General features: G+C 36.5%; 1 protein-coding gene across 3 annotated transcripts in view; it reads right to left on the bottom strand.

Annotated features, from left to right (window-relative positions):
• Positions 1-1,621: 1,621 nt before the first annotated feature.
• The window catches only part of AVL9 (AVL9 cell migration associated), a 38,748-nt gene continuing 12,930 nt past the window's right edge, over positions 1,622-27,439 (bottom strand). Inside the window, exons 2-16 of one of the 3 annotated variants that reach the window (XM_030446298.1) lie at positions 25,514-25,634; positions 23,243-23,328; positions 21,439-21,510; positions 20,590-20,679; positions 20,148-20,214; positions 19,456-19,496; positions 18,323-18,361; positions 14,684-14,753; positions 13,510-14,051; positions 9,910-10,044; positions 8,898-9,117; positions 7,620-7,737; positions 6,620-6,673; positions 4,652-4,740; positions 1,622-3,776 (exon numbers count right to left, since the gene is read on the bottom strand). In XM_030446298.1, coding sequence (XP_030302158.1) covers positions 3,682-3,776; positions 4,652-4,740; positions 6,620-6,673; positions 7,620-7,737; positions 8,898-9,117; positions 9,910-10,044; positions 13,510-14,051; positions 14,684-14,753; positions 18,323-18,361; positions 19,456-19,496; positions 20,148-20,214; positions 20,590-20,679; positions 21,439-21,510; positions 23,243-23,328; positions 25,514-25,634 — 1,839 coding nt within the window. In that variant the 3' untranslated portion in view covers positions 1,622-3,681. Of the gene's footprint in view, positions 3,777-4,651; positions 4,757-6,619; positions 6,674-7,619; positions 7,738-8,897; positions 9,118-9,909; positions 10,045-13,509; positions 14,052-14,683; positions 14,754-18,322; positions 18,362-19,455; positions 19,497-20,147; positions 20,215-20,589; positions 20,680-21,438; positions 21,511-23,242; positions 23,329-25,513; positions 25,635-27,439 lie in introns of those variants that run through there. The other 2 variants (XM_030446299.1, XM_030446300.1) reach the window with 2 other exon arrangements.

Raw genomic sequence — 27,439 nt, 5'->3', positions numbered from 1 at the left:
TATTTTTCAAGCAACACAAGAAAAATCCAATACATTGCTGGTATGTTCAATTATCAAGCAACAGTTTATGTGTTTAGAAATTGTGTTCATGCCTTCATTTTTACAATTAAATACTGCCACATTAGTTTCTCTGCTTAGTAATAATTTCTATGGAAATAGGAAGCTAGTTTAGACGTAGTATTTTGCCTAATTACAAAGGTGATTAAAACAGACATACAGGGTCAAACAAGTGCAATGTACTAGAACACTGATCTAAAAATGATAATTATTTTGTGGTATTTGAGGAAACTGGTGTCAGCTGTGTACAGAAATTAAGGTTATGACATCAAAAAGATTGATGAAAATGCCAAACATTTCAGTTGAATGAAATATTAGGTCAACAATATTTAGTCTTGGGGGTTTTTGAACTTAAATCTGTGCTCAATAGGCAATTCTACAAACACTGGCATATACAAAAAGCAAAGGTTGATACCTTGGAAAGTCTAGAGGTGTGCTACTGTATTGCCTTTAAGTCATTTCATGCTGCACATTGACAGCCAGAAATACCTTTGCAACATACATCATGACAGAACTGTAACAGCAGCTTCACAGTTGACTCGTCTAAAGCACCATCACCCATTCATTTAGGTCTCTGTGTTTCTTGCAGAGTAGAGATGGATTTTGGGGTCTTTTGAAATGGAAGCTGACTGCTTAAATCTTTCTGAGCAAGTAATAATGCCTGCTCGTAAACTTTTAATACAGAGGGGAGGAAAATAACTTGCATTTGCATTGGATTTAACTAAAGAGGTTACAACCATTAAATTAAGAGGACTACATGAACTTAGATGAACCTCAGTGGCTGCATGCCTTCCAACAGCTCCAAAGCAAACTTAAGCAAATATTAAAAAGCAAACATACATGTTAATGAAGATCACATATTATGAAGATCACTTCATCTCCACCTGCTTCATGAGCCTTAATCACTGCATGAATTTAAATCCCACTCCAACTTGCTAGCAGGATGCCAGTTCTTAAAAAGACTGAAAATTAATACAAGTTTCTTATTCTATCATTTATAAAGACAGAAAAATACTATTAACCAGGTGATGTGTTTGGTTCCACAACAGTGACAGTTAGGACTGTGGGAAAAAGACTTCAGAGAAAGATCTGTCTGGTTGTCCTGCCCATAGGAGGAATACTGAAGTTATAACAGACTCCCAGTAAAAAGCAGCAAGCAGCTTAGCACCGCAGAGAGGACCTCATTCTGCCTTCCCTCTGATAAATCTACCAAAGATAAATAAATAAACCAGTGAAAACAAAACTCAGCTTTTTAATAACCCTGATCCAGCAAGGGCATCTGTGGGAGGTAGGGGAATGCAGAAACCTAAAAAATCTCCTATACAAACTTGGAGCACAGGAGAATTCTACAGAAGAAATTTAGATGAGGAGGTGGCAATGACAAGAATATTGAAAAGAGATCCTTTAAGGTCCTGTTTCTATACCTTGTACACTTAAACACCAATCACTTGCTGGACTCCTAGATCTCAACATCATGAGTTCCTATACTTACATAGTGTGGCTTAAACATAGTGTAGCTTTACAGTTGCTTAAATCCTTTACGTATCTTTGTTCAGTTTTCACTACAAAATGAAGCCTGACCATTTAAATCCCAGACAACAGATATTAGCCATTTCATAAAAGCAAGCAATTATTTATTATTATTTTCTTAACTGCATCAGAAATTAATCAGAAAGCTCTAGACACATCATAAATAAATGCAGCCCTAGTTTTATTTCACCAGAGCTGTTCCTGCATATCAAGTATTACTCAGTCTGGAAAATATATAAATGTCTATTACAGAGTTATAGGATAAAACAGGAAAGTAAATCAGAAGTTTTAGAAGGTAGACAAATACACACAAGAGACCAAGACAAATAGTTGTGGTTGTATAGGTATGTTTTACTTATGTATCAGAAGCAGCAAGTCAGAGAGCTTGAGGGTTTTTTTTTCCCTACCATAATGAAATTTCTCCAACTAACCGTATATTCTCAGGTTTTTCCATGGCCATTCAATCTAACTTATCCTGGAAAAAAATTGGTGAAGGCTTTAAACCAGATCCTGTGGTTTTTAATTGCTGTTTGAAGAAAGAAAATTGAAGACTAAGTTTTTGGAGAGTAACTATGTGATACAAGTGTGGCTTTTCTATCAGCTTTTCAAATGCACCTATAGAAATTAGAACTTAAATATATATTTAAGCCTTCTGGTTTATCTCTTGTACAGCTGCTTTTATTTTATTTGAGGAATAAAAGAAATAACCATGACTTGAAATCTTGGCCCTGGAAAAGAACGTGGCAAAATGCTGGCAGATACTGATGAGACCATGAACTACAGAAAGTTGTAACATTTGGTAGTGTGATGTAGACAGTGTTAAGAGCTACCATGTGGGGATGTCACAAAGCATATAGACAATGCATATTGCAGTAATCTGGAAATAACCTCTCTCAGAATAAGGAAATGTAGGAAGTGGAACACCCTTGCATACAGAAGATACCACATGCATGTTACAAAGGAAATACAGCATTTATGCTCCATCTTTCCATATAAGCTATTACATTGACACAAGAACATGAACTGAGCCATTTTATTTCATCTCTCAATTCTGGTTTTCCTTCCCTTGTGAGAAAGTAGTTATCCAAATAGAACATTCCCTGAGTCAAGATAGAAAATCTGTATAGCCGATTTTAATTTGGAAGAATCTTCATAAACTTACCAGCAAAAAACCAAACCAAAACATAGCTTGCTATTGTGCTAGTTTTAAGTGGGTTTTAGTACTTTGCTTTTATATATATGTAATTGTAACCCAATAGAGCAAGTCCTCACAATTCTGTCTATGATCCAATCCCAATTTGGGAGAATTCTTTCCTAATACTTTTCCTGAAGAGAGCTCTGCAACTGGAATCACATTCTCATCCCAGGGTAAAAACACGGCCAAAACATCTGCAAATTTACGAAGGCCTACAGCATAACAGCAAGATAATACTGCTTTTGCAACTGTAACACAGATCTGTGGACACAGAGAACTAGAGACAGGTTATTGCAAACAACTGTACATGGCTGCACACAGAGGAGAAAGGAAAAAAATCCTTACATCAGCCACAGTCTTACACTGCACCCTGCCAATTTTAGTTGGAAGTTTGTTCCACCCTACAGCAGAACCCTTTAAGAGTTTCCACCATGTACTTTTTGCAGCAATGCTCTAAAGCCCAACCTGAAAGAAGAATCAATATTTATACACTGCTTATTTCTAACAAGACTTCACAAACATTTTGCTATTTGGATCAAAAAAATATAACTAGTTTACATAAATATTTTCAACATCCAAGAAAATGTACAAATCTAAAGTTGAACACATTTGGCTTGCAAGAAGCCCTGTTTGCTAATGTCTTTATAAAGGCTCAGTTTTAAACAAAATTAGTCATATTAAATACAACCAATATATACTGCAAATGCCATCCCATTGTATGGAGACACTCACCATTCTGCACTTCTAGTGAAACTGCATAACTTTCCATATCTGCTTGCAATACCTTGTTTTGGTCCTGGATAGTTAATATCCACTCCTGTGTTTTGGAGCAGTCTCTTGACAGCTTGGAGAAAAACATTGCACCTGAAATATTCAGCAGCATTTTGCAAAACCATCATTTAGTCCCCGAGGCTTTGGGTTGACTGAGTAAAAGTGGAAAACCATGATGACATAGCTGATTTTGCACTTGTGAAGGCTCCTCCAACTGACTGACCTGCATTACAAAGCAAAAGTCAATAGTGTAGTGTTATTATTAACCTACTGCAAATAAATATTAAAAGGAAAAAAAATAATCACACAATTTTGTCCAATTTGGGATTTAAAAATCCAAATTCAGAGACACTGTCAGAGAACATCCATAAAACTTGAACACAGTAGCTCAGCAGAAATAAACTATATTCTTCTTCTCTCTGGAAAGCTTGCTAAACTTTGGGCCCAAAGGTGCTCCTTGCCAAAGTGTACAGCAGCAAAAAAAATAGAGAATCTCCAATGGAGGAAAAAAAAAAAAAAAAAGCTGAACAATTTTTGGCAAAGCAACTGCAGACCAACTATCAGATTCTTCAATGTGTGAACTCATGTTATCTCTGACTGACAGATGACAGTGTTATGCTGCTCCTATTTAAGTGCAGCAAGTGCTTTACCAGAAAGTTATAAACTATTCCAAAACCTGCAGAAACTGACACAAGGTTTTTCCTCTGACTTGAACCAGCTCTGGACAGTTTCAGCCAAACTGATATCAAAAAACAGAACAGAAAATCAAAAATGCAGAACAGAAGGTGGTGTTCTGGTGTAAGCATTTCCAGATTGCATGAAAGCATTTACTTCAACATTTTTCTTCCCACATTCATCTCCAGTCCACACTGGGAGAGGAAGTTACACTAATTTCTTTGCATAGCTGCTTCTCTTTCTACTACTACATAATATACAGGGCCTCAGTCAGCAGCTGTACCTCTCAAAATGTTGCTCTGTTTTGTATGTGTGTACGTTATAAGGAATATTAGGTTTAAAACAAAATATAACTGAGATACAGGATGCTTCTTCAAAACAGATATGTCTTGGATGCAAGCTCATTTTAAATAAATTCCTTACCTACAGCTTTTCCTGTTTGTACAACATTTCTGCTTGTAGAAACCATCGCGTTTCCAATCTTCTTTCCACGTTCACTGTTTTGCACAGAGCTAAAGAAGAGAGATACTGAAGACTGTTAGCTGACTGACTTCTTAATACTTCCAAGTGTAAATCAAATACATAGTTAAAATACATCTCAACACACACACAGATTTACACAACATACAAATATCTAGTTGATCAAGCCTATAATTCCTGCATGCCTCTTATCCACACAGACCAGCTAGGCAAGCTTCTCAAAGAAAAGAAACTCTTAGCAAGGCAGAAGTCAAAATGCCCAGTGGTTCATTCTTATACAGCACACTTTATACCTTCCCTAAATGTTTAGCAAAATGCATTTCTGTTCTAAATTATAAAGTCAGATTTGCAGTAGTTTTGAGAAGTTTGAGCCTTAACAAAAGGCTTTTTTTTTTTTTTAAACAGAGTTCGCTTTGCTTTAAGATTTAAGTTCTTGCTTTAAGATTACATTTTTGATCAAGTATATTTTACACTCAAACTTTAGTTAAAGAAGTGAAAAAAGATGATACTGTCATCATTTGGAAAGAAAAGCACAGAAGCAATCAGTTCTACTGCACAAGCATAATTACTTGAAAATAATCTCAATTTTAATCTGTAACATTCAAGTTCAGATTTCAGGCTTTGCAAACCCATTAATGTAAAACTTAATGACTCAACATGCCACATTCTTTTCCCACTTTCCCAATCTTGACTGTAGATACAAAAAGCAGAAAGAACTGAGTACAGCAAGAAGAAAATTTAGGCTCAGTTGGAACAAGCAAGTCAGTCTGAGTATCTGATAGCAAAGTTATACCTGGAGAATAAAGGTACTTTCATATTTATAAAATAAAATATTTGTTAATAGAGAAACACTAAGAACTACTGGTCTTTTTACATTAATTTCAGGCTACTCAGAAGAGTTCATATCTCCCCTTTCAAACACAAAAACAGGGCAAATAAAAAAAAGATCACAGACACCTCCACATCTTTCAAATTAAGTCTTTTGACAAATACCAACCATTAATAACAAGCTGCTATCAGTATGCACCTTCTTGAAGGCAATCACCTCACAATAAATCTTGATTCATTTTCAATCACCATCACGGAAATATAATCTGGCATTGGTCAGGAAAAGCAACAAAAGGATTCAGCAGGCTGAAATCTGAACCTTTTTATTCCTCAGACTGTTCCATATGTTTTAGGTTTACACACAGTGTACTGAAAATAATGGTCTACAATCAAGGCAGGTGCAGCACCAGCAGCATGGATCTATTGTTAATTTACAGGCTTCTTAAAAGGACCAGTCCCTGAACTTATATGGTCAATGTAGCTGAGAACACAATCTATTTTGCTTGGTGCATAAAGAAGAGATAATTAACTGCAACGCCCACTCTGAATTCTGAAGTCCTCAATACTACAGGTAAGAGCTGAGACACCTTAAAGTTCAGTTAAGTGTGGTGCAATAGGATTCTGAAGAACTCATTTTAAACATCTAAACTGAAGAAACAACCATTTCTCAGAACACACACAGTGAAAATTTGAGAGCTTTAGAATAATGCTGCATAAAAAAACCCAGCAATTTCTTTTAAAAAAGCTTCTTTCTCCTAATAATAAGACCTAACATAAAGAAAAAATACTTATTAAAGCTTTAATAGCATTAACTTACGATTTCTAAGTAAATATACAAAAGCCTTATAATTGCAGTGCAAAAAATCAAGGCTCTGCTATGTAAAGCCCAACACAAAATAGTGCATCAGCACTGCTTCTCCCTATTTCAGGCAAATCTTCCATCTTTAGATGTGGTGATGTTTTGCAAGAGTACATTCAATATAGTTGCACTTACATGGCCAATTTAAATCGTTATTTAGTTACAGTTATGAACATCTGACCACATGTTTTATAAAAATACAAACCAAAGTGCTATATACTTACTGTGACAATCTTAACTTCACATCTGATACAGAGTACTGTCCCTGGAATGGATGGCTACAAAAGGAGGAAAAAAACAGGAAAACATTAAGTATTTGCTTTTTCACTATAAATCTAAAATCATTAGTTGTAATGTTCTCTGTGGCTTACAAAAATAAAAACATTTTATAAATAGTCTACTATATCACTTAACAGAAGGCTTGGTCCCAGTGACTATTCAACCTTAGATTTCTAATGAGCTACCTAAAAAAGAGCCTTCTGCTTAAAGACTGGATATTAACGTTTGCACACAAGGTAGAAGCACCTCCTTCCAGCAACACACAGCAAATAAAAATGAAAAAAAAAGATCCCTTAAGTAGACCATTGTAGGACTAAAAAAAACCTTCTTCAGACTACAGCAGCTGACAAAGCAAAAGCAAACAAAACCCCCTGCAGTACAGTAATAACCCATGCTCAACAAAACATATTCACAACCAGCAGTGTTACCAAGCCTGGCATCATCTAATCTGTGAGTGAAAATACATGTGAAACAATCCAAAATACAGAAGATGCAACATAAACCAGCCAGCCCCCCCTTCATCCCCATCAATATTAATGCTGGACACAGCTATTCCCTAAGCACCTGGAAGCAATTAATAAAAAAACAGAACCATCTGAGAATAATTCCTAAGGAATGACAAACTTTCTATAGCTGGGGACAGCCAACAATGAACTTGAGCAAGTTTTACTGCTTCTGACTCTAGATATGCTTTTCTTCATAAAACTATCTCAGAATTAAAGTACTGAAGAAAAGAAATACTCAGTTTCTGTATTTACAGAATAGGACCCCAAAGTTTCACCCTTGGGAATTTACAGCAGGAACAAGGGGAACACTGTAATTCTACAGAAAGGTGTACCTGACTATGCCTATCAGGAGCTCTTCATGTCAAATGCTAAAACAAAACAAAATGAAAGAACCCAAACCAACCAAATAAAACCTCAAGACGCCCCAAGGTTTCCTTACCTAGAATTTACCTCTGCAAGAGCTGGATGCTTGTTGCTATTCCATACTCTGTAGTTGTGTGTATTTTTCCAGGCTGCTACAAATGCTGTTCCAAAGTCTGCCAAGGTCTTTTCATTGTCTGAAAAATTTAATACAAGATATACTACTTTCTTGCAAGGAAATATTCACATTTTCCAGCCTCTTATCAAATCAAAGGCAACTAAAACTCTAGTACTAAGAACTGGTCACTTCAAAAACACTTTATTATTTTCATTCTAAAGTGTTCCCAATATAGAATACCAGACTGAGCTGAGGAACAAAAAAAAGCTTAAAAATACTTTTCTTATTTTTAATTAATTTATAAAGTTCTAAGTAAAGAACTCCACTGGTAAAAAAAAAGCCATCCAAACATAGGCCTCTTGAACTACTTTGCTGGGTAAAGACAGGAAAGGGGAGAGACTGGCCCCATAGCAACTAAGAACAAAAACATTATTTGCACTGGTCTTGGTCAGATATATCAGGCTTTACTGAACCATGTTATTATTCATTCAAATTCAGTAAACCCCAAATCCACTCCAAAACTGCAGTATGAACTACTGTGGAATAAACTTATCATAACAACCTCCCCTTAAAAAAATATGAAGAGCACAGGAAATAATTTTCAAGCCAGACAGTGAAGTAGTTTAAGTTCCCAGAAAACCCTGATATTGCATGTCAACCAGGAAATCATCTTAGAACATTCAAGCTGTCAAAGAACTTCGCATTTAATTTGCTTTAAAAAAAAGTTCTCGATCCTATATTTTCTCACAAATACCACAGAACAAGATTTGAATAAATTAACTGTTAATAAACAATCATGCTGAGGATGAAGTTACCAGGGTCAGTGCTGGGCAAACTAAACTTTTTCCACAAATAGAATCCTAATTATTTCTTTTACATTCATTCACAAAAATATGGAATATGAATTCCCTCTGAGTTTAGACAAAAACTTCAGGTTGCAATAGTCTTTAATACACCTAATTTCATGAAAATCTCATCATATATGGGGTTTCAGGTACTTTAACTTATGAAGAAAGCTTAATTAAAACCAGGAGACAGCCAAAGAAGAAAGTATGTATATGGCTATGGAGTAAAAGTTAGTAATAAGCTTGTGAAGTAATGAGAAGGACAGCCATGGACAAGCAAAAAAGCAACCTAAAATGAAATATGAGGCAGAGGGAAATCCAATGATGAGCCACACATTTAATGCAACCAAGCAAGTGCTTATTACACAGTTCTTAGACAAGGTATCTGTTCTACCTGGTTGTAGCACAGCAGCAAGAAGTGCATGAAGATAAGCACTGAACTGAGCCCTGATCCACTCATCTCCTCCTTCCCATCCTGTGCCATCAAGGAAAACATCATCTCTGTTCTCAGTTACGTGCTTCACCAAGTAATCTGCAAATCGTAGGTCAGCAGTTGTTGGGTTGAGGATCTTGCGGAGTTCTGGATCGTGGATTTGTACCTGAGCATCTTCTATCTGTTTGAAATAATTCCAAGGTTAATAATTTATCTAAAGAAAACTGCTTATCGATACTACTATATACAGATACCCAAAACTAAACCCACAGTGCCCTAAAATATCAAGAAGAAAAAATACATGCTCAAAGAAATAATGAATTAGGTGTTCTCAGGAAGTCACATATTGCTCTGATATAACCAGAATCTTATCTTAATGGCACATAGTAAAACCTGCTTATTTGCTAGTATTTGGCAGGGGAAATTTGGTGCCCACAATATATTCCCCTACAAGTTCTTTGATTATCACTTCAGTTTGTTAAGCTGGTTACCTATACGTAGCTATCTTATGTTACTAAATGCTGATTAGATAGTTGTACTTATTCACTAGAACTGACACACTTAGATACTATTCTTATGCCTCTTGATTAAATCAGAAGGTGTCAACAGCAATGTGCTTTATGATCCAACTGTGTCCATTTCTCATCTGCAAGCATTTATTTTTTAATGACCTTATTACAAAGTCATGACAAAGGCCATGACACGAAAAGTGAAATTACAGCAGCAACAAAATAAAAATTCAAGAAGTGCCCTGCAAATGCAAATTCTGGATATACGAAAAACTTATTAGCTTTGCAGTTTATCTAATCCTACCCTAAAAAAATGATACAAATTTAACAAATTTATATAATAGAGATACAATTCAAAATTTGGGTGTGAACCTGAAACTTTAAAGCTGTATTTAAAATGCAAGCTCTGCTTCCCCCCTTTCCCTCCTCTCTAGTTCAGGAGGTTCAGATGCAAAGGTTCATACTTCCACAATGGCATCACTCAGATGTTTCTGCTGACGGAACAGGATATTGGTGGCTCCCGCAACAAAGCCGCGGACTGTTACATCTGAGAGGAGATGATGCTGCTGCAGTGCCATGTATGGCAAACAAAGGTACCCCTAAAGTAACAGAGATATTCAGAGGATTAACATAAGGCAAAAAGAAGAGTTTTTATTTAACATTTTTTTCTTAAAAGAGCCAGCAAATTCCACCCAGCATGAACTTCAGTAATTACAATTTCAGCCATGATTACCTATTGTTTTGCTGCATTACATCTACAAAGCAGGGCAGCCAGATTCTACATGAATTAAATTTTTCAAGAGGCTGTGTTGCCTTTCAGTCTCAGGACTCAAACTGAAACACAATGCAAAGGGCAGGAATCAAGTTGTGTTTACAGAGCAACAGCATAAGCACTACAAAACAAGACTGAGGTCTCAGGTGTGTTCAGAGACAAGTCACCAATAGAAAGAATCACCTCTCCACTTGCACACCACGATGCCTTCTGCTAGTCCTGAGGTGCACAATGCAGGAAAGCTACAGACCACTGTCCACGTTTTGTAGGTGGAGACTTCCAGGCTCCAGAGAGAGCAATCAATTTTTAAGAAGCATATGCATGCCTGCTTTAAGAGCAGGACAGAAAGCAATACATCGTGCTTTTTAGCACATCCTACATTGTAACTAAAAAACACCCCAAACATTTTGAAAAAAGGCTTTGAGATAAGTCACTGAGAGATCACTGAGACGCAGCTGTAGGTATTGTGATTTCTTTTTGTTAAAAATGACTGAGACTCAATATTCTGTTAATGGTTTAATTTAACTAATAAGATTGAAATTGTAATGAGCAAAACATGGGTGCATGGGGAGTCTCTGCTCCACTCACATGCACCACAGAATATTGAGTCTTGGTCATTTTTAACATTTTTAAATGTAGGATCAACATACCCCTGAAGTCTATTACTATAGTCTAATTACAGATGTTCAATTGAATAAAGCACAAAGCAACGTATTCACTAGCAGAAACCCAGAAGGGCTAGAGGCATGCTACAGACAAAGAGCACACACACTTTATAACACAGTATATGGGAATTGGAAACATATGGAAGGAAGGAGCACAACTATTCCCTTTTGTTACATTAGATGCAGGGATGGCTTTCCAGATGACAAGCACTTATCAGCTGAAAACAAACAGCCTGTGTCAAAGGAACAACAGTGCTTTGAGAGAATCACCAACCTAAAATGGAAAATTAAAAAATAATAATCTGGCTTCAGAAACTGGGAAGGGATGGTTTAATTGCTGTATACTCAGGTAGCAAACTCTTGGAAATCTTTCAATATTTAAAGTATCAAATATCAGTTTCCAAATTCACATTTGTTTCTAGGTACAAAAGCTTTCATTGTTATGAATGTGTTGTATTCTTTTTAAGACTGCTGTTCTGGTTTTGGCAGGAGTAGAGTTAATTTTCTTCATAGTAGCTGGTATGGGGCTGTGTTTTGGGTTTGTGCTGGAAACAGAATGGATAATGCAGAGATGTTTTAGTTACTGCTGAGCTGTGCTTACACAGAGTCAAGGAGTTTTTTTGCTTCTTACTTAACCCATCAATGAGGAGGCTGGAGGTGCACAAGAAGTTGTGAGGGGACACAGCTGGGACAGCTGACCCCAATTGACCAAAGAGATATTCCACACCATATGATGGAGGAAGCTGGGGGAAGAAGGAGGATAGGGGGGAACGTTCAGAGTGATGACATTTATCTCTCCAAGCAACCACCAGGTGTGATGGAGCCCTGCTTTCCTGGAGATGGCTAAACACCAGCTGTGTGCCAAGGGGAAGTGAGGGAGGAAATAATTTCCTTCTTTTGCTTTGCTTGTGCACATGGCATTAGCATTACTTATTAATTTACTTATCTCAACCCAAAAAGTGAGGTTTCTTTCACTCTTCTGGTTCTCTCCCCATTCTGTGCAGAGGCAATGAGTTAGCAGTTCTGTGGTGTTTAGCTGCTGGCTGGCATTTAGCCACCACAAGTGCAAATGAAATGCATACAAGATCTTACAGAACTGATACTAAAGAGGAAGTATCACAACCAATTTTTCCTTACTCTCAGTTATACTTGAATAGTGCATTATGCTATACTGCAAAATCTCCTCACATTCAAATTTGTCAGATTTACAAGTCTTGACGTGGCATGGCATAAAACAACCCTGAGACAAAAGATCTAAAAGAGATTTAAACTTTCCAGTAAGTGGTTAAACTTTAACTTTGAATTACATTTTTGTGATAACTGAGAAATGTGTAAAGCCTTTTCTGCTTTAATTACACTGGATGAACTCAAATGAAAAGTGCCTTTATGGAACAGAAAGTAAACACGTAGAAACTATCAGCTTCCTTGAAATTGTTTACTTTCCTATTTTAGGAGCTTAGCAGCAAACTGAGTTTGTACTCACAGGCTCCCTTATCAATTATTTTCTTCTTGCTTTTGATCTAGTATTTTCAATAGAACTAGATCAAATAGAATTTGCAGGCCATTCTTTTCATTAGACAGACCATAAGGACAAATACCAGACTGCAAATGTCTGTTGAGAAAACATTTCTAACAGTGACACAAAGCAACACAGGGCAGTAACATTTGAGCTGCTTGCCTGAGCCCCACATAGCATACTATTTCCAGTGGAAGTTACTGTGAGATGCTCAAACGCAAGCAAATGCAAATAAGCACCTCCAAAGGAAGTCACACCATTTTGAACCTCATCAGCTGGAGGAAATTAATCTGAACCTTCTACTTTCTGGGCAAATGTTAATCTAAATGGTATTACAATAAAATAATTAAAAAACCCATATTACATAACTTTTTTAACTGGCAAAATTTTCTTTAAAATGGATGCATTCTCCCTGACTCTCCATCAGAGTCCTTAGAGAGACCGAAATACCTGGAGTTCAGTTACGCATCAGAGCAAGCTCACAATTCAGCATCTTATCAATGTACTGTGCACAGAAAAAGTCACAGGCAGCCAGGAACAGTCATCATGTAAAAAAAAAAAAAAAGGGTAAAATTTCATATATTTTATGTGTGTGTGTGTATACACATTCATATATATTTTGTGCATATATACACATTTATAAATATATATATATATATGCAAATTAAAAGAGGAAAACATAGGTTTAGGTGTCAGCTAAGATACAGTGTTCATAATCTTAGTTTAGGTACTCTGAGGTAATCTTATCTTAGGTAGCTTGAGTACTCTGATCTTGCCCCATACAGGTTAGATCAACAATTCTTCAGGGTAAAAAAAACCCCAAGAGTTACTGATACATATTATTTACTAGCCACATAGGGGTTGCAGATTGCCATTGTGTAGGACTGCAAGTATGTATGTAAAGGAAAGTGGAAAGTGTGTGTATACAAGCACACTTCTCAGATGTTCCCTTACACTTTCCACCTGCCTAAGAAAAGTCACTTGCCAGAAACTGTACTTACAGAGTCTGAAGTACCCTACTGTCGACTTGGAGTTGGGTAACCAAAATTATTAGCCACTTCTGAAAAACAGGTGTCTGTGAGTTACCAGATGCCATGAACAACGTGTTTACCTTTGTAAAAATAGCCAATGGCATACCATACTGGTCCTCTTCTAATCCAGATATCAGTCCTGGAGCAAGCACCGCGTGTCCTGTATTCGCTTGGGGCTGCACAGTGATTGGAAGGCTTTCTGAGCTCATGCCTTCACTTGGAAGATTACCAGCCTGTTCTGATGCTGTAGTTTCATGTTCACCTTCTTTCAGATTCAAGTCCTCCAAAACACTAGGATCTAAGGTCTCCCAGTCACTTTCAGAGGAGGCTGGAGAAGCCCGAGAAGGAACTTTCAAGCGCTGCACTGTACCATTGGAGGACTGAGCTCCATTGCAAGTCTTCTCTAATGGGGAGAAAGGCACTTTTGCTTTTTGACCTTCCAGTGTGTGGTTTCCTGCTGTCTTCCTGCCTCCCTCTCCCATTCTTAAGTTTGTATTTGAAGTATCAGCAGCAGACACAGAGTCATCTAACCGTGGTGTGTTTTCCTGCAAGCCAGAATCCTCTGATATGCTCTTTCTTGGTTTATACTGTGAGCAGTCAGTAAGACCATGTTCAATCATACCTGGAAAGTGATAGCTTGCATAAATATCAGCAAGTCAGTAGAAGTATAAGTAAATTTTGTCAATAAAAATTAACAAAGTTGTCTTGTGTACCTAGTATATAAAACACATTTTAGAACACTATCAGAGGGGGTGAGGGAGAAGGGTGTTAAAAAACCAATATCCACATTTTATCTCCAAGAGAACCTTCCATAATCGTTTTCATTTTGAGAAGACTGGTTAGAAGCTACAAATTGGCAAGATTAGGGGTTTTGGTTTTGTTTGGGGTTTTTGTTCTGTTTTGTTGTATTTTAGAAGAGCACAGGCCAAAGGACAAGAGAGGTTTTTAAATTTTGTTTTTTAAGAAATTTCACAGAAGTGTGTGACATATTCAGGGGCCCACCTATGTTCCCCACAGGCAATACAGAAGACCCAGTGGCTCCAATAAAGCATAAGAAATAACTCAGAGTGCAAGCAGTAAGTATTAGGAAATGTGTACGTAAGTACATGGACATGCATACAAGTCACCCATTTTTCAGGCAACATATCAACAGAACTGTATTATCACATAAGTTGTTTTCCAAATGAAACAGTACATCCAGTCCCAGTTATCACCAGAAACCATATAAAAAGAAATCCAAATATCTCATCTTACCAGGAAAGAGTGACAGAACAGTCATCAGAGCTCCCACCAGTCTATTTACTGGAGAAATATAAAACAGCACCTGGTGACAGAAGAGAGAAGGGTGGGGAAGGGGAACAATGAATGAAAGAATGAGAAAAATAAAACACATCTAATGACAAAGAGCACATGCAAACTGCTTTTTGTGTTATTTTAGAAAGTCTGCTCATCAAAAAAAGCTCTTCCAACAATTAAGTATTTAAATCCATCTATTGTATCCTTATGTATTGAAAATATTATAAGATATATGTTATGTATAACTTTATGTAGGATATACTTGTCAGTCATTCAAATTGTTCTGTCACTCATTCAGATTTTTTTCTAAATTGATCCAGTTCCTGAATGACTGACAGAAAATAGTTGTTCCTGGCATGCCACATAAATTCTTGTTCATTTGTAGTACTTCAAAACCTCTGTTATAAATCAAAGAGCCCAAATCATTTCCCTTCCAGGATTCTGACAGAAACATATGCAAAAAACAGTCTTCTAAGAAAATACATTAAAGGCATGCAGATAAATGAAAAACAGGATAAATGTAGCATGTATTTCTTACAGGTATCTTCCTATGATTAAAAAAATATTTTTTTGAAAGAGAAGGCATGACTGATACTAATTTTGGTAAAGCACTTACGGCATAACATGGGAAAATAGAATCCCCTTAATTAAATCAGAGAGACTGGAATTAGTAAATTAGTTAGGAATTCAAAATGGAGGTGGGTTAAAGACTAACAGTGAAAGAGACAACACAGACTGAATACTACTACTGGAATTCCTCCAAGACAGGCCTGAGGGGGGAGGAAATTAAAAGCAAAACAACCTAAACCAAAGCACAAAACCCCCCATGAAAGTCAATTTGTTAAACAGTGCCATTTTTACATCCTCAGGCAGTGTAACACTAGTAAAAAAATACATGAGCATTACAAGGAATCAACAATGCAAAGGAACTCAGAATGATCTAACTGGTTGCTTTTGCAGGCCAGCTGACTGGGTATATGATGAAATAAAAAATGCGAGTTTGCAGAGTTAGACTTAATAGAAGATTTCTGCTGTAAGCTAGAAAGACACTTTAGAAATGACTGATGAATAATAACTTGTGTTCCACTACTATTTGCAGGTCTAAAAGCCAGCGAATTGATGGAACCAAGAGAAAGACCTGTGCAGTCTTAACACACCAAATGATGCTTACTGGTACTTCAACTAGAAAGAAGACTACTTATATGATCTTGTAAAACTTTTCTTTTTTCTCTGTTCAAGAGAAATAAGTGAATTCAAATTGCAACAGCCAGAAGAAAAGGATGATGAGAAGAACAAGCAGCCTATCTGAGGAAAGAATCTGGGCTGACTCCAATGAGAATAAAAGTCTAATTGCTTTTAAGATGCTGCTCTGTAATGCATGTATGAAAGACTCATGATAGAATAGGAATGAACTACAACAGAAACCCTGTGATAGCCCTAGAGGTTTAGATTCTCAGATAACATGCACTCCTAGCCAAATTTATTTTTAAGCCTACTGAAAAAATTCAACCTATAATGTACCACCTTGTTTTCAAGAAATCTATTCCAAGCTAGGTTTTTGTCTGGGCATACTGCTTACTTAAGCTCACTGCTTACTATTACTGTCCCATCCAGTCCCTCTGCCATCTTTCTGTCTATATGGATGCACACTTCCTTACTCCTGCCAATCTCATTAGATGGCCTCCAACATTTACATCAGCAAACTGGGTGGTCCTGGCATCAGAAAGTCAAATGATCACCCATCTGGAAGCAGTCTTCCAGCCTAACAACAGCTGGGAGGTGAAAAAAAATTCCTTTAGCCTGTGGAAATTGCTGAGGATTGAAGAAAGCAGTCTCTGTGGTACTCAGATGTTTTTCAGCTCAAAGAATATTGGCATTACCAATGGCTTCTTGCATATTCTATTTAAGGCCTTTGAACATACAGATTCCCACAGTTATTCCAAAACCTTAACATCTGCAAGAAAACAGGCAGTGTCAGAAAGCCAAAACTCTTCCTTTTGAAATTGAAAGTGTTTTCTTCCTGCTTGAACTTAGGGAAAAACAAAAACCTGCAGGTTTATTCAATAAGCATCAAGTTATTTTCAAAACAGTTTCATATGACTGAGTCATATGAACATGCTCAGGAAACCCTTGTTCCCCTCCCTGTGCATTTATGTCTTGTGGTTTGAGCAGCTTCAGAAAAGCATTGTAGCTCAGTCAAGTATTTAGTTTATATATGACCAAATGTTGTACCTGGTGAAATGCTATCACAAGTTTTTAAACAGATGATTAGAGATATTTTACAAAATCCTATCTGGAAAATATTGCTTTCACTTATGTTTAAAACAATAAAGTATTACAGATTTTCACAATGTACTAAGTAATTTTTGGGGTAAAAGCTTTCATATCAAGTCATGATTACACACATTTCCATATGTTTATATTCTATATGTTTACTCCTACTATGTCATAATCACGTCTTCTCAAGTACACCTTTTGCATAGCCTGTAATACAGCAGTCTTTAGCATATGGCTTTTGAATGCAGAAACGTCATTTATTTTCATCAATAAATACTTAGAACTGTCAAGGTACATCTAACTTAGAAAATTAAATGGCAAGTGCAAAAGCTTTGGAGAAGCTGCTATTTCTATTTTTTAAATAAAAAGACACCTAGGGTTTGCTATCTTATAGATTAAGTCCTACTGACTTTCCTGCTGCAGCTAATGGGAAATGCAAATACTCCTCAGTACTCTGAGGAAACTGTGTTGTAACAGAGCAGGCTCAATGAAGAAAAGGTGGAATTTGGGAAACTGAAACAAAACTCTAAACAAAAATTTAGAAAAGCAAGATAAACGAAAATTCCTGCAGAAGTGTTTCTGAGAGCTGATACATAGTAATTTCAGTGGAGGATCTTGTTCCAGGTTATTAATACATACAGGTAAAACCAACAAAATTTATCGAGGCCAAATCTGTTGTACCTTTTGCATATTCCACTTAAACTGCTATAATAGCATCCCTTCTGAGGCAGTAAGGTAGCCCAAAGAAAAATATGAAACTAGAATTCTACAGTTTTTACCAATTTATGAGTTTAGCCTGTCCTAACAGATACAGCTCTTTATACCATCACCTGCAGGAGTCCACACAATTCAGGTCTGACGGATGCTTGAAGCACTCTTTTCATGTGATGTGTCTACATAAAGCCTGAACCAGAAGTTCTATTTATTGAAAAATTTTACTTACTGTAAAGCTGCACACTCCCTTGTCTAGACATTTGTTCACACAGGTACCTATTTGCATTATGTATTTGTATTCCTGTCTTACAGTGTTCAGCTTCTCCACTCATGTTTAACCAAATTTTAGTTATTCTAGCTGGGACAACTTTTAACAAGAAGTGTAGACACAACAAAAGTAGAGGCAAGTTATACATCAATACACAACAATTACTCTAAGCATAATTTTCCATTTTATATACAAATGCAATGTTGATAATACAGCTTCAGATACTTTTCTTTGTTTTATTTTGGTTTTCATTGGTATATTCTAAATAGGTTCATATAGAAAAAAATTAATGATGTAATTTCTTTTTCAATTACCTGCCTCAGCCTACAACACGTTACCTTTTTCTCTAGAAGAATCAATTTAAAAAGAATCAAGACCTGAAAAAGAAACACAAAGGGAAAACATGGTGCATGAGCTGGTGCCATTTATTAAGAATACCATGCAAGCAGAATCTCAAATTCAAGATTTCATGTTAATCACTGCATAACTGTCACACAATCAAATACATTTGACTAGTAAAAACAGTGTTCCAGTACCTTTCTGCATCTACGCACTCATTTTAAAATAATATTTGAGATGCACACAGAAAAACCTGCACAAGCAAGAATTTTTTCTTTTGGATCATGCAGAACTTATCAGAAATGTGTTGTGTAATTCCATAATTACACAGTACACCGGTTAAAAGTTTCTCCACAGAGATACAGAAAGTAATTCAGCAAAATACCAAGAATAGCATTCACCTCACCTAACTCTAGGCATATAGATGAGAAGTGGCTGTCCAGACTCTCTGCACTCAAATAAAAACCCAGGTGCTTCTGGGGAAGACATTTGGAGTGAAACAAAAATGAGTTCTACCCCAAAAATTTACTAAGCAGGTGCAAATACACTGTGAAATTCAATTTCTTGTATTTGTTTCCTTGATGCCTCCCAGATAATAAAAGATTCTTAATGCTGTTTATACCTTAGCTACAAGGTACAAATTCAAGTTTCAATAGTCATTAGGAAAATGGAAAAGTGCAAGTCCCCTCAGGTTCTATGATGGCAGTTGCTGCAAAAATTACATGATACTTGGAAAAATGCTCCAAGTTGCATCTGAATGGACTTCAGAAATCTTGTTCCATAATATTCATCTGATGAGAAGCAGGAAATAAAAACAAGATCATAACTGAGATATCACTTGCACTTTGGGACAGGACTAAAGAAGTATCTCCCAGAGGCATCTCCAGGGAATCCAGCAGACAGACAAAACTTCTCAGTCGAGAACTCATTTCACTAAAGTTATGTAAACAGAATGGGAAGGGAAATTAGGAGGCTGTAACCAGAAGTATTTAGGAAACAGTCATTTTAATCCTAGTTCAGGTGCAACTAGACAGGTTTCATTGTCCTGGTTTGTTTTTTTTCACTTCCTCACAAAGCAGTTTATTCCACAAACTAAGAGCTGTACCTTACATACGTAGCTGAGAAAACCTACCTTGTGTCTAAAATGGAGAACAAGATCCCGAGGAGACAGACCTGAGATACCAAAAAGAGAAAAATCATTACAGTTTAATAGCCATTAGAGATATTAACTTCCTTCTTGTCACTGTTTTTTAGGGGGAGAGGGACAGCCACTATGCATTCTATGTGAACCTGATTGTTTCAAGAGCAGAAATTCTTTCTTTTGAGCAGGAGCAAGAGTTAAACCTACAACAGAGACAATAATGCGAGTAGTGATGCTCTCAGTTACTCTTGTTGGCTGCCAGATGGCAATATGGAAACACTGAAGTAAATACTACACTGTGAATTCAGAAAGCACAAGCAAGAGTGAATCAAACGGGAGATATACCAAATAACAGGTAGAGGTAAGCTTGAGCACCCCACACCAGTGAGTGCCATTTAAAAATTAAGAAAGTAATGTTTCCCAAAAGCAGCCAAGAAGTTGCTTGTCAGTCTTAGGTGAAGAGGTAACATGGCTTTCAACATATAACTAACTCCTATTATGAAAGCAACACCACATCTGATAGGCACTTAAATTGAGTAATAAAGAACAGCATAACGGAATACTGTGCAGGCATACAGTCCTCTGGTGCTTATTCTGTTAATGCACACGAACAAATTATCTCAGGAAGGGAATGGTCTGATTAATCTACTGTGCCTGCTGCTTGAACAAAAAGATTCACTTACCGAGATAAACTTGTGACCCTTCTAGCAAAGTACTGCCCAAGGAACTATTCATATGATCATACAGCTCCTGTAAAAGTTTGAATAAAGTGGGGGGGAGAAACCAGAAGCTGTTAATGGCACATGGCCACACAAAAAAAACCCAGAATAAATAAAATGCACTTACTCAAGGACTTCAATGTCTTATTCTAGAAAGTAAAACTTCACTAATGGAGTCAACAGAGATACAGGCTGAAAGTCATGTTCATTCTTGTATTTCATTACAAAACAGAAAGCTGACCCTTTACCAGATTAGAGTAATTCCTTTAGTTCACATTAAGTTAAGACAAAAACTGAGAATCTGAACGACCTATGCAAATGAAATATTTGAGCAGTAATTAAAAAAACACTAAGGGTTGTAGTTACACACTGACAGTTTTCTGTGCGGCTCTTACTTAAAAGTTACCTTTAGAATTGAAATTTGTGAGAAGTCTTTTTCTTCAAAATACGCGTGTGTAATGAGTTGCAGCTTTGCCTGAAGTAGCCCATACAAAGGCTTGGAAGAAAAGCAAAGATAAAAGAAAGTAAAGACAAGTTATTCAGTCACTTATTTTAAATCCAAGATTCAAAGAAAATCCTTCAAGATTCTCCGATTCTTGTTATACACAAAGTCCATGGAGAGTCGCAAACTCACAGCATTTTTCTCCTGCACTCATTTTAAATTATGATAATTCTATTTTCTTTCTATTTGCACACACCAGAACATCACTGAACATCTTTCTGGAAAAGTACTTTCCTGCTTTAACACTGCTTAGGCAGCTCCAGTAACAGTTCTGTCTTCAGCTTTAAGCACAGAAAAAATCTCTGTTCCCTGCCTGGTGACCAATAGCTTTTTCTAAATAGACAGAAATACAAGATGCTTCTTCAAAACATCCACATGCTGTATCCATGACTATCTTAAAACCTCTTCCACAACTGTCAATAGCCACTGTCTCCAGTTATTATAATGGCCAATCCTCTCAATCCTACTACATGAAATAGTCAGTAGCACTTAAGAACAATTAAAAGTGCAACTAGATATCCTCCTGGTCCCTGACAACAGGCAGATACTTTTACAATTACCCTTACAAGGAGGTACCAGCTCAAGGCAGCTCATTAAAATGCCGTAGCCTTATGTTTCAATTTTACTTCAGTCATTTGCTGTTTTCTGCAATGATTTAAAGGCAGATGTTTGGAGCCAAAAGTTCCAAATAAGATTATGGAAAACAATTTTAATATGCTATTTGATAGTGCTTGGGGAGTTAAACATTCTTACCAGCTGACTGAGAACACAGACACTTTTCTGCACTGTTTCTCGGGTGATGTCTGCTTGCCGTACTTTTAATGCCTAAGGAAGAGAAGGGTTACAGTATTTTTACCCACATACAGTTAAAAAAATAATTTTTTCACAGGTCTAGTGGCCACACATCACTCTTCCATTTAAACAAAATCCTAAAATGCCTAAACTGCCTAAAATGCATCCAGTGGCAGAATATCCAAATTATGCAATAATGTGTCCTTACTCAGTAAAAACTTTCATAACACTCACTGATAGGTCAGCCTTGTGTTCTCATCTCACTGGGCACATCAAAGACTCAAATACAGCTCTGATAATAGGCAGAGGACTGTTTAGAGGCCACTGGCATGAGAAAAAGGCAATGGCTTTTTACCTCAGGGTAATGAAAAAGAAGAGAAGCCACAACATCACTCATTCTTCTCTGACACTATCTGTGAAAACAGACCAGGCTGAAAAGTCTTTACCTAGAAATTGTTTGCTTTATATTCAGGGATTTTGTTTGAGCAATCCATAAAGTAAAGGAGTTATCATATGCAGAATCAACTACATTCTCAGCCAGACTAAATGCTCCCAGCACTTAGCAGCAGACACAGAAAGGGTGGGAGCAGAACTACAGCCAAGTGATTCATTTAACTACAAAACAGCAAATGTGCAGACTGCAGCCCACTCATCAGAAGGGACAGACGGTAAAGAGTGCCAGAGCTGTCATACAAAACACATTGGTTTATGTTCTGCTTGTTCCAAAGAGTTCATTTTAAACAACTAGTTATCTTCTTAATTGGTTACTAAACAACATAAACTGGAAACAAGAGCACAATAAAGCCAAGTTATTCCATAGTTAAATTGAACAAGATTCTAAATCATAGAACACAGTACAGACTGTACTGCAGATGGAAAAATGAGTGAGCTTAAATCAACCTGGATTTAGTGTAAAAGAAATGAAATTTAAATCTGCATGTGTAACATTTCTCTTACAACATAAACAGGAACCTGAAATACAATCAAGTTATGATTAACACTAAACCAGAGTACATAATTTACATCTTCTGAATACAAGACTCATTTAAAACTCAGACTCACATAGTATTCCAGATTCTTGGCATTTCACTAGAAAAGGGAGTAATTTTTAAAGAAATTTTAATAACTTCTCAATTGTAAGTCCATAGTTATACTACCATTACTACTTCTGACAGTATGTGGAGGCTCTAGTAGATCAAGGACGATTTCCTCACTGTGTCAGGTGCACACTGCAGCTCTAACCAATTTTTCAGCTTTAATGCTAAAAGTTCACTTTCAGTAGGCAACTACAATGACCAGGAAGATTCTGGTCTATTCTGCAAGTGTACTTTTGGCAAGACAGTAGATGAAGAGAGATATCTCTATCCTTACATTGTCAGATCCCAGGAAATACACTAAAATTCTTCATGGTCACACACTGGAAAAATTCAAACTTTTTCCACTTTTCTACTGTCTTGGAAACATGACTTGGATGTCAGCTTCATATTGCTACTTGCTGCTGATGCTTGGATTAGCTCTCAAGAACCAGACTGTATTTTTCAATTCCACTGAACGTTTTAAAAGATCACAATATGCCTGCTGACACAAGGGAAAGAAATAGTTCTCAAGTTCTGTATCTACTTACCATGCACATTTTCATAGATTTTTTAAATGTAAGCTGATCATGCAATTTTACTGTTGGTGAAATGTAAATCATTGAATTTCAAGGTCATTAATGCATCAAGCCTATTATTTCACTAATATAAGTCACAACTCAGAACGTTACCTTTGCTTCAATTTGCCTATAACAAGAGACGCCATATACTGTGGTTCGATCCCCACATCTTGGTGGCAAATGGAAAAACACAGTATCTATGAAAAAGAAAAGACTGTTTCACAAGTCACAAACAAGAATTCAGTATTTTTATTTTCACCATCATTTACTTATACAAATTTTAATACTGAAAATACTGGAACACTTATTTCCTGTGGCTTTAAAAGAAAGAAAAAGTTGTCTATAAAGCTATACCTGCACCCAAATCAGCTTCCAAATTGCAAGATGCATTGCAGGAGAAGTTCCAGCTCTGCTAACATGGATATTCTGAAAACAGACTCATGTTGTCTGACAAAGCTCCTATAAGCCCACTGACAGGGTCTCAGCAGCAGCTACTGATAGCAGAGAAGCACTATTGAAACCTATAGGTGTGCTGCTCTTCAAATTCCATACAGAGGAACAAAGGCAAAGCACTGTGAGGCAAGGTTTGCAGCTGGAATATGATACCACTAAGGAGGTGAATGCAGTGAAGACAGAGAAGAAAAAACCACCAAGGAGGATCTAAAGTTGAAAGATTAGAGTAGCAACTAAATTGCCAAAGGAGATACCTATGCATCAGCACCACTATACTAACAAAAAGGTTTTGTGAGCCCCAGTCTGACACCAAAAAAATTACTATCTCTGGGCAAGTGTGACATGAAAAGAAAAACTCTCTATAATATAAAGATGACAAAAGAAAGGCTTTTATGGCTTGAGATATACATGCACACACTTGCTAATACTGCAAAAGAGTTGCTAAATACTAAGTAAAGGAGGACATTATGACAGCCTCTCAGAACACAAGCGAAATCTGTTTCGAAACCAACTTTGTTTGTTTGCTTCATAATTATAAAATGAACAGAAGAAAAAATCCCAACAGAAACAGGGACTGTTACAACACTTACTCCCTGGAACAAATTTGATTATACTACGGAGATCACTTAGGGTTTTAGAAAGCCTTTGAGGATATTTCCTGTACCAAGTCATCCTCTTTGCAAAAATGCAACTATCAGAAAGATTTACTTTCAAACTCAAAAACCAGGTATCTAATAGTTACAGTAAATATAACTATTGTCTGAAACATATTTGCCTATTTAAAGTTCATGTGTATTCTTGCCTACAAAACACAAGGATACATATTTTATTACAAAACAATACACACTGATAACATTTTAGTGCAGTAATAAAAATGCTCAAAGTTGAGCATTAACTTGAGACAAGTGAGAACAGATAAGTGCAGATGAATATTATTTTCCTGGTTTTCAGTGTAGCCTGCTTCACCTTCTGTATTTAATAACGCAGAAACTAAACAAAAATCATTACCTAGAGCACAATCATAGAGACTTTTATTGCTGCTAGGAAGAGGATTACTTTGATACAAACTCCTTTGCTTCCAAGTGAGGTCTCTGGAAGCTGGAGAATAGGAAGCTAAGTACCTCAAGTTAAAAAAGAAGAATTTCTTATGAAAAGTAGAACTAGAGATTTTCTGTGATTTTCCTGTTTTAAGCAACTTCCTTGTTCACTGCTCTGCAGAAAGAAACCTGAAGATGCATATAAATGTTGCAGTGATTAACTGAACTGTTGTCAGATAGACAAAGAGATAAATGCAATACTGAAGAAAAACAACAAAAAATAACCATAGTGAACCTGCTGTTAACTGTGTGTCAAATTATCATTTTCTCTGCTGAAAACCACACTTAAGTTCCTGTTCTTTCCCTTTACAATTGCTGGTTTTCAATATAAGTCATTCTACAGACACTGAATGACTTGTATGTCATTCTAAGAATCCCTAAATTAGTGGGGAAAAAAAACCATACTATCACCATGACTACATAGATTACACAGATGAATTTTAGAATATCACTTTTCCCTTACCTTAAAACTGGATTAGGTTTTACTCAATAGTTTATTTCCCCTACAAAGAACCTCTTAGAAATCTGGTAGCCTTGTTTTGGTTTAGTACTACGCACAGGTGATATGTAACCCTTAAACTCTTATTGACATACAATTTCTTGATGTAGAAGGTACACCTTCACAATCTACTTTCTCTTTAAATTCTCAAGAAACATAATTGCCAACACATCTTGCAGCTTAAAAGAAAAGTACAGGAAGCTTAATAGTGAAATGAATCATTGATCAACTGTTCAGATATCTAGATTTCTCTTTTAGTTGCTCAACACATACTAACACATACATATTATAACATATTTTATAACACATATAATTTCCTCTTCTGTTTCTTACCTTCCTGATAGTTGTGAGCACCATCTGGTAAGGCAAGAAATGGCAAGTACTTCCATTCCTCTGGTAAACTGTGGCTGTCATGTCCTTCTCCAGGTTTTAGGGAAGGATAGGAAAATTCAACCTAAACAAGGAAACAAAAACAGTGGAGGCAAAGTGAGAATACATTACTGTTACCAACCAAGCGAGGCTCTGTGATTCAGCCTAGTACCTCTTCTTTAGCAACAGTATGAAATAAAATTTTAGGAAGAAACTAGCATTACTTGTTTCTTCCTCCAAAGCACCCACAGACTGACTGACTCAGGTGTGGTTTAACCCACAGGCCCTGGGATGATTTGGCTTCTGTAGTGCTCCTATTCTGCCTGGAATCTTTTTCTCAGGAGAAACATGAAACAGATCTTCAAGCAGAAAACATCACCCAGCAGCTGAATACCTTCTCCCCTGTATCTAGCAGCACATTGCTGCACCTTCAATGTCAACAGGGTAAACTTCTGAAGCAAACACATCCTGAAACTAGATTTGGCTTCTCAGCCCCTCAAGTGCTCATGACTACGGAACACTAACAAATGCAAGCCTCTATTTTACCCTGCAAGATGTTGAATAATCTCAGAAACTGTAATAACAGTAAAACACTGCTTTTAAATAGTGTTATGTCCTTGACCATAGTGTGTTCTCCAAATTGGCCTAAAGTACCTCCATTTTCTTTCCTCAAGAGATCTTGCTTGCTGTTTTCACCTTTCATTTATTTGCTGTTTCTCTGTTTTTCCTAGAAACAGACAACCTTTCTATTTCCTGTATTATGCTACATGTCTACCACAGATCCCCCTAATCAGCATCTTCACAGTATTATCCTCATCTCCTTTTCCTATGAAGGTCCCTCTGGGTTTCCAGACACTATAACAAACTCTTTTTTCCAGGCTTGTTTGTCATCTTGGATGACTGAACAAAATCTAAGGACAACTTTGTCAGAAAAAGAAACTACTTAATGATGCTGCAGCTTTTCTTGAAAGACATTTAATGATAAACTAGTGAGCTGTACAATGTATGCATGGAAATTTTCTATGTATGTATAAATGAAAAATAAAAAACATGACAGCACAAGCATACAAAAATTCTTCACATGTGATAGACGATACAATAAAAACACCGGAAAGGATAACTGAAGAAAAAATGGGAAATAAATCAAGTGAAATTCTTCACCTGAACACAAGGTGTCACTCTTTCTACAATTGTTGGCAACTTGGAAAAAACCACAAAGGACAAGAAAATGCCACAAGAAGTCATTCTTACTACTTGCTGAATGCATTTCAAGTTTACTTATTCTCGCATTATAGAAGAGATCTTGAAAATATACACACACAAAAAACTAGAGGTCTGGTGAATTACCGAAGAACTGAGCTAAAAGTAAGTAACATACGAATAATAATTACACAAGGGAGTGGGGAAAAAGAGACATGCAATAGAAAAAGAATTCATTTCAGCAGGGGTAGGAGAGAATCCAGACCTTGACTTGTAATTAGTTATAAAGAATCCTTAGAGCCTTTTAAGCAAAATATGCCAGTAAGCAAAACAGAAGAGCATCTGACTTCCAAAGGAGAGACAAATATTGGCATCAGTATCTACACAAGGAGCAGAGAAACTGCCTGTCACTTAGTACAGACATAAATCCTGAGAATTCTCTGCTGTCCTTTTCAAATCACAGATTACAAGAAATTTTTAAAAAGTTTCATATAAATATCTGCAACACAGAAGAGAATTGTACCATAAAATCTGATTGCTGTTCAGATTCAAACTGGCTGACTGAAAACTACTGTTTACATAATTGTTTCTACATTCTTACAGAATGAGTAACCTTAGCAACGAATAAAGCATAATTCCTAGGTTTTAAAACATAGAGAAAATCAAGAAGCATCAGCATAAACATTCTGA

Source organism: Calypte anna, chromosome 2 (genome assembly GCF_003957555.1).
Source record: "Calypte anna isolate BGI_N300 chromosome 2, bCalAnn1_v1.p, whole genome shotgun sequence".
NCBI classification, from domain to species: domain Eukaryota; kingdom Metazoa; phylum Chordata; class Aves; order Apodiformes; family Trochilidae; genus Calypte; species Calypte anna.
This window is presented reverse-complemented; position numbering and strand designations above follow the sequence as displayed.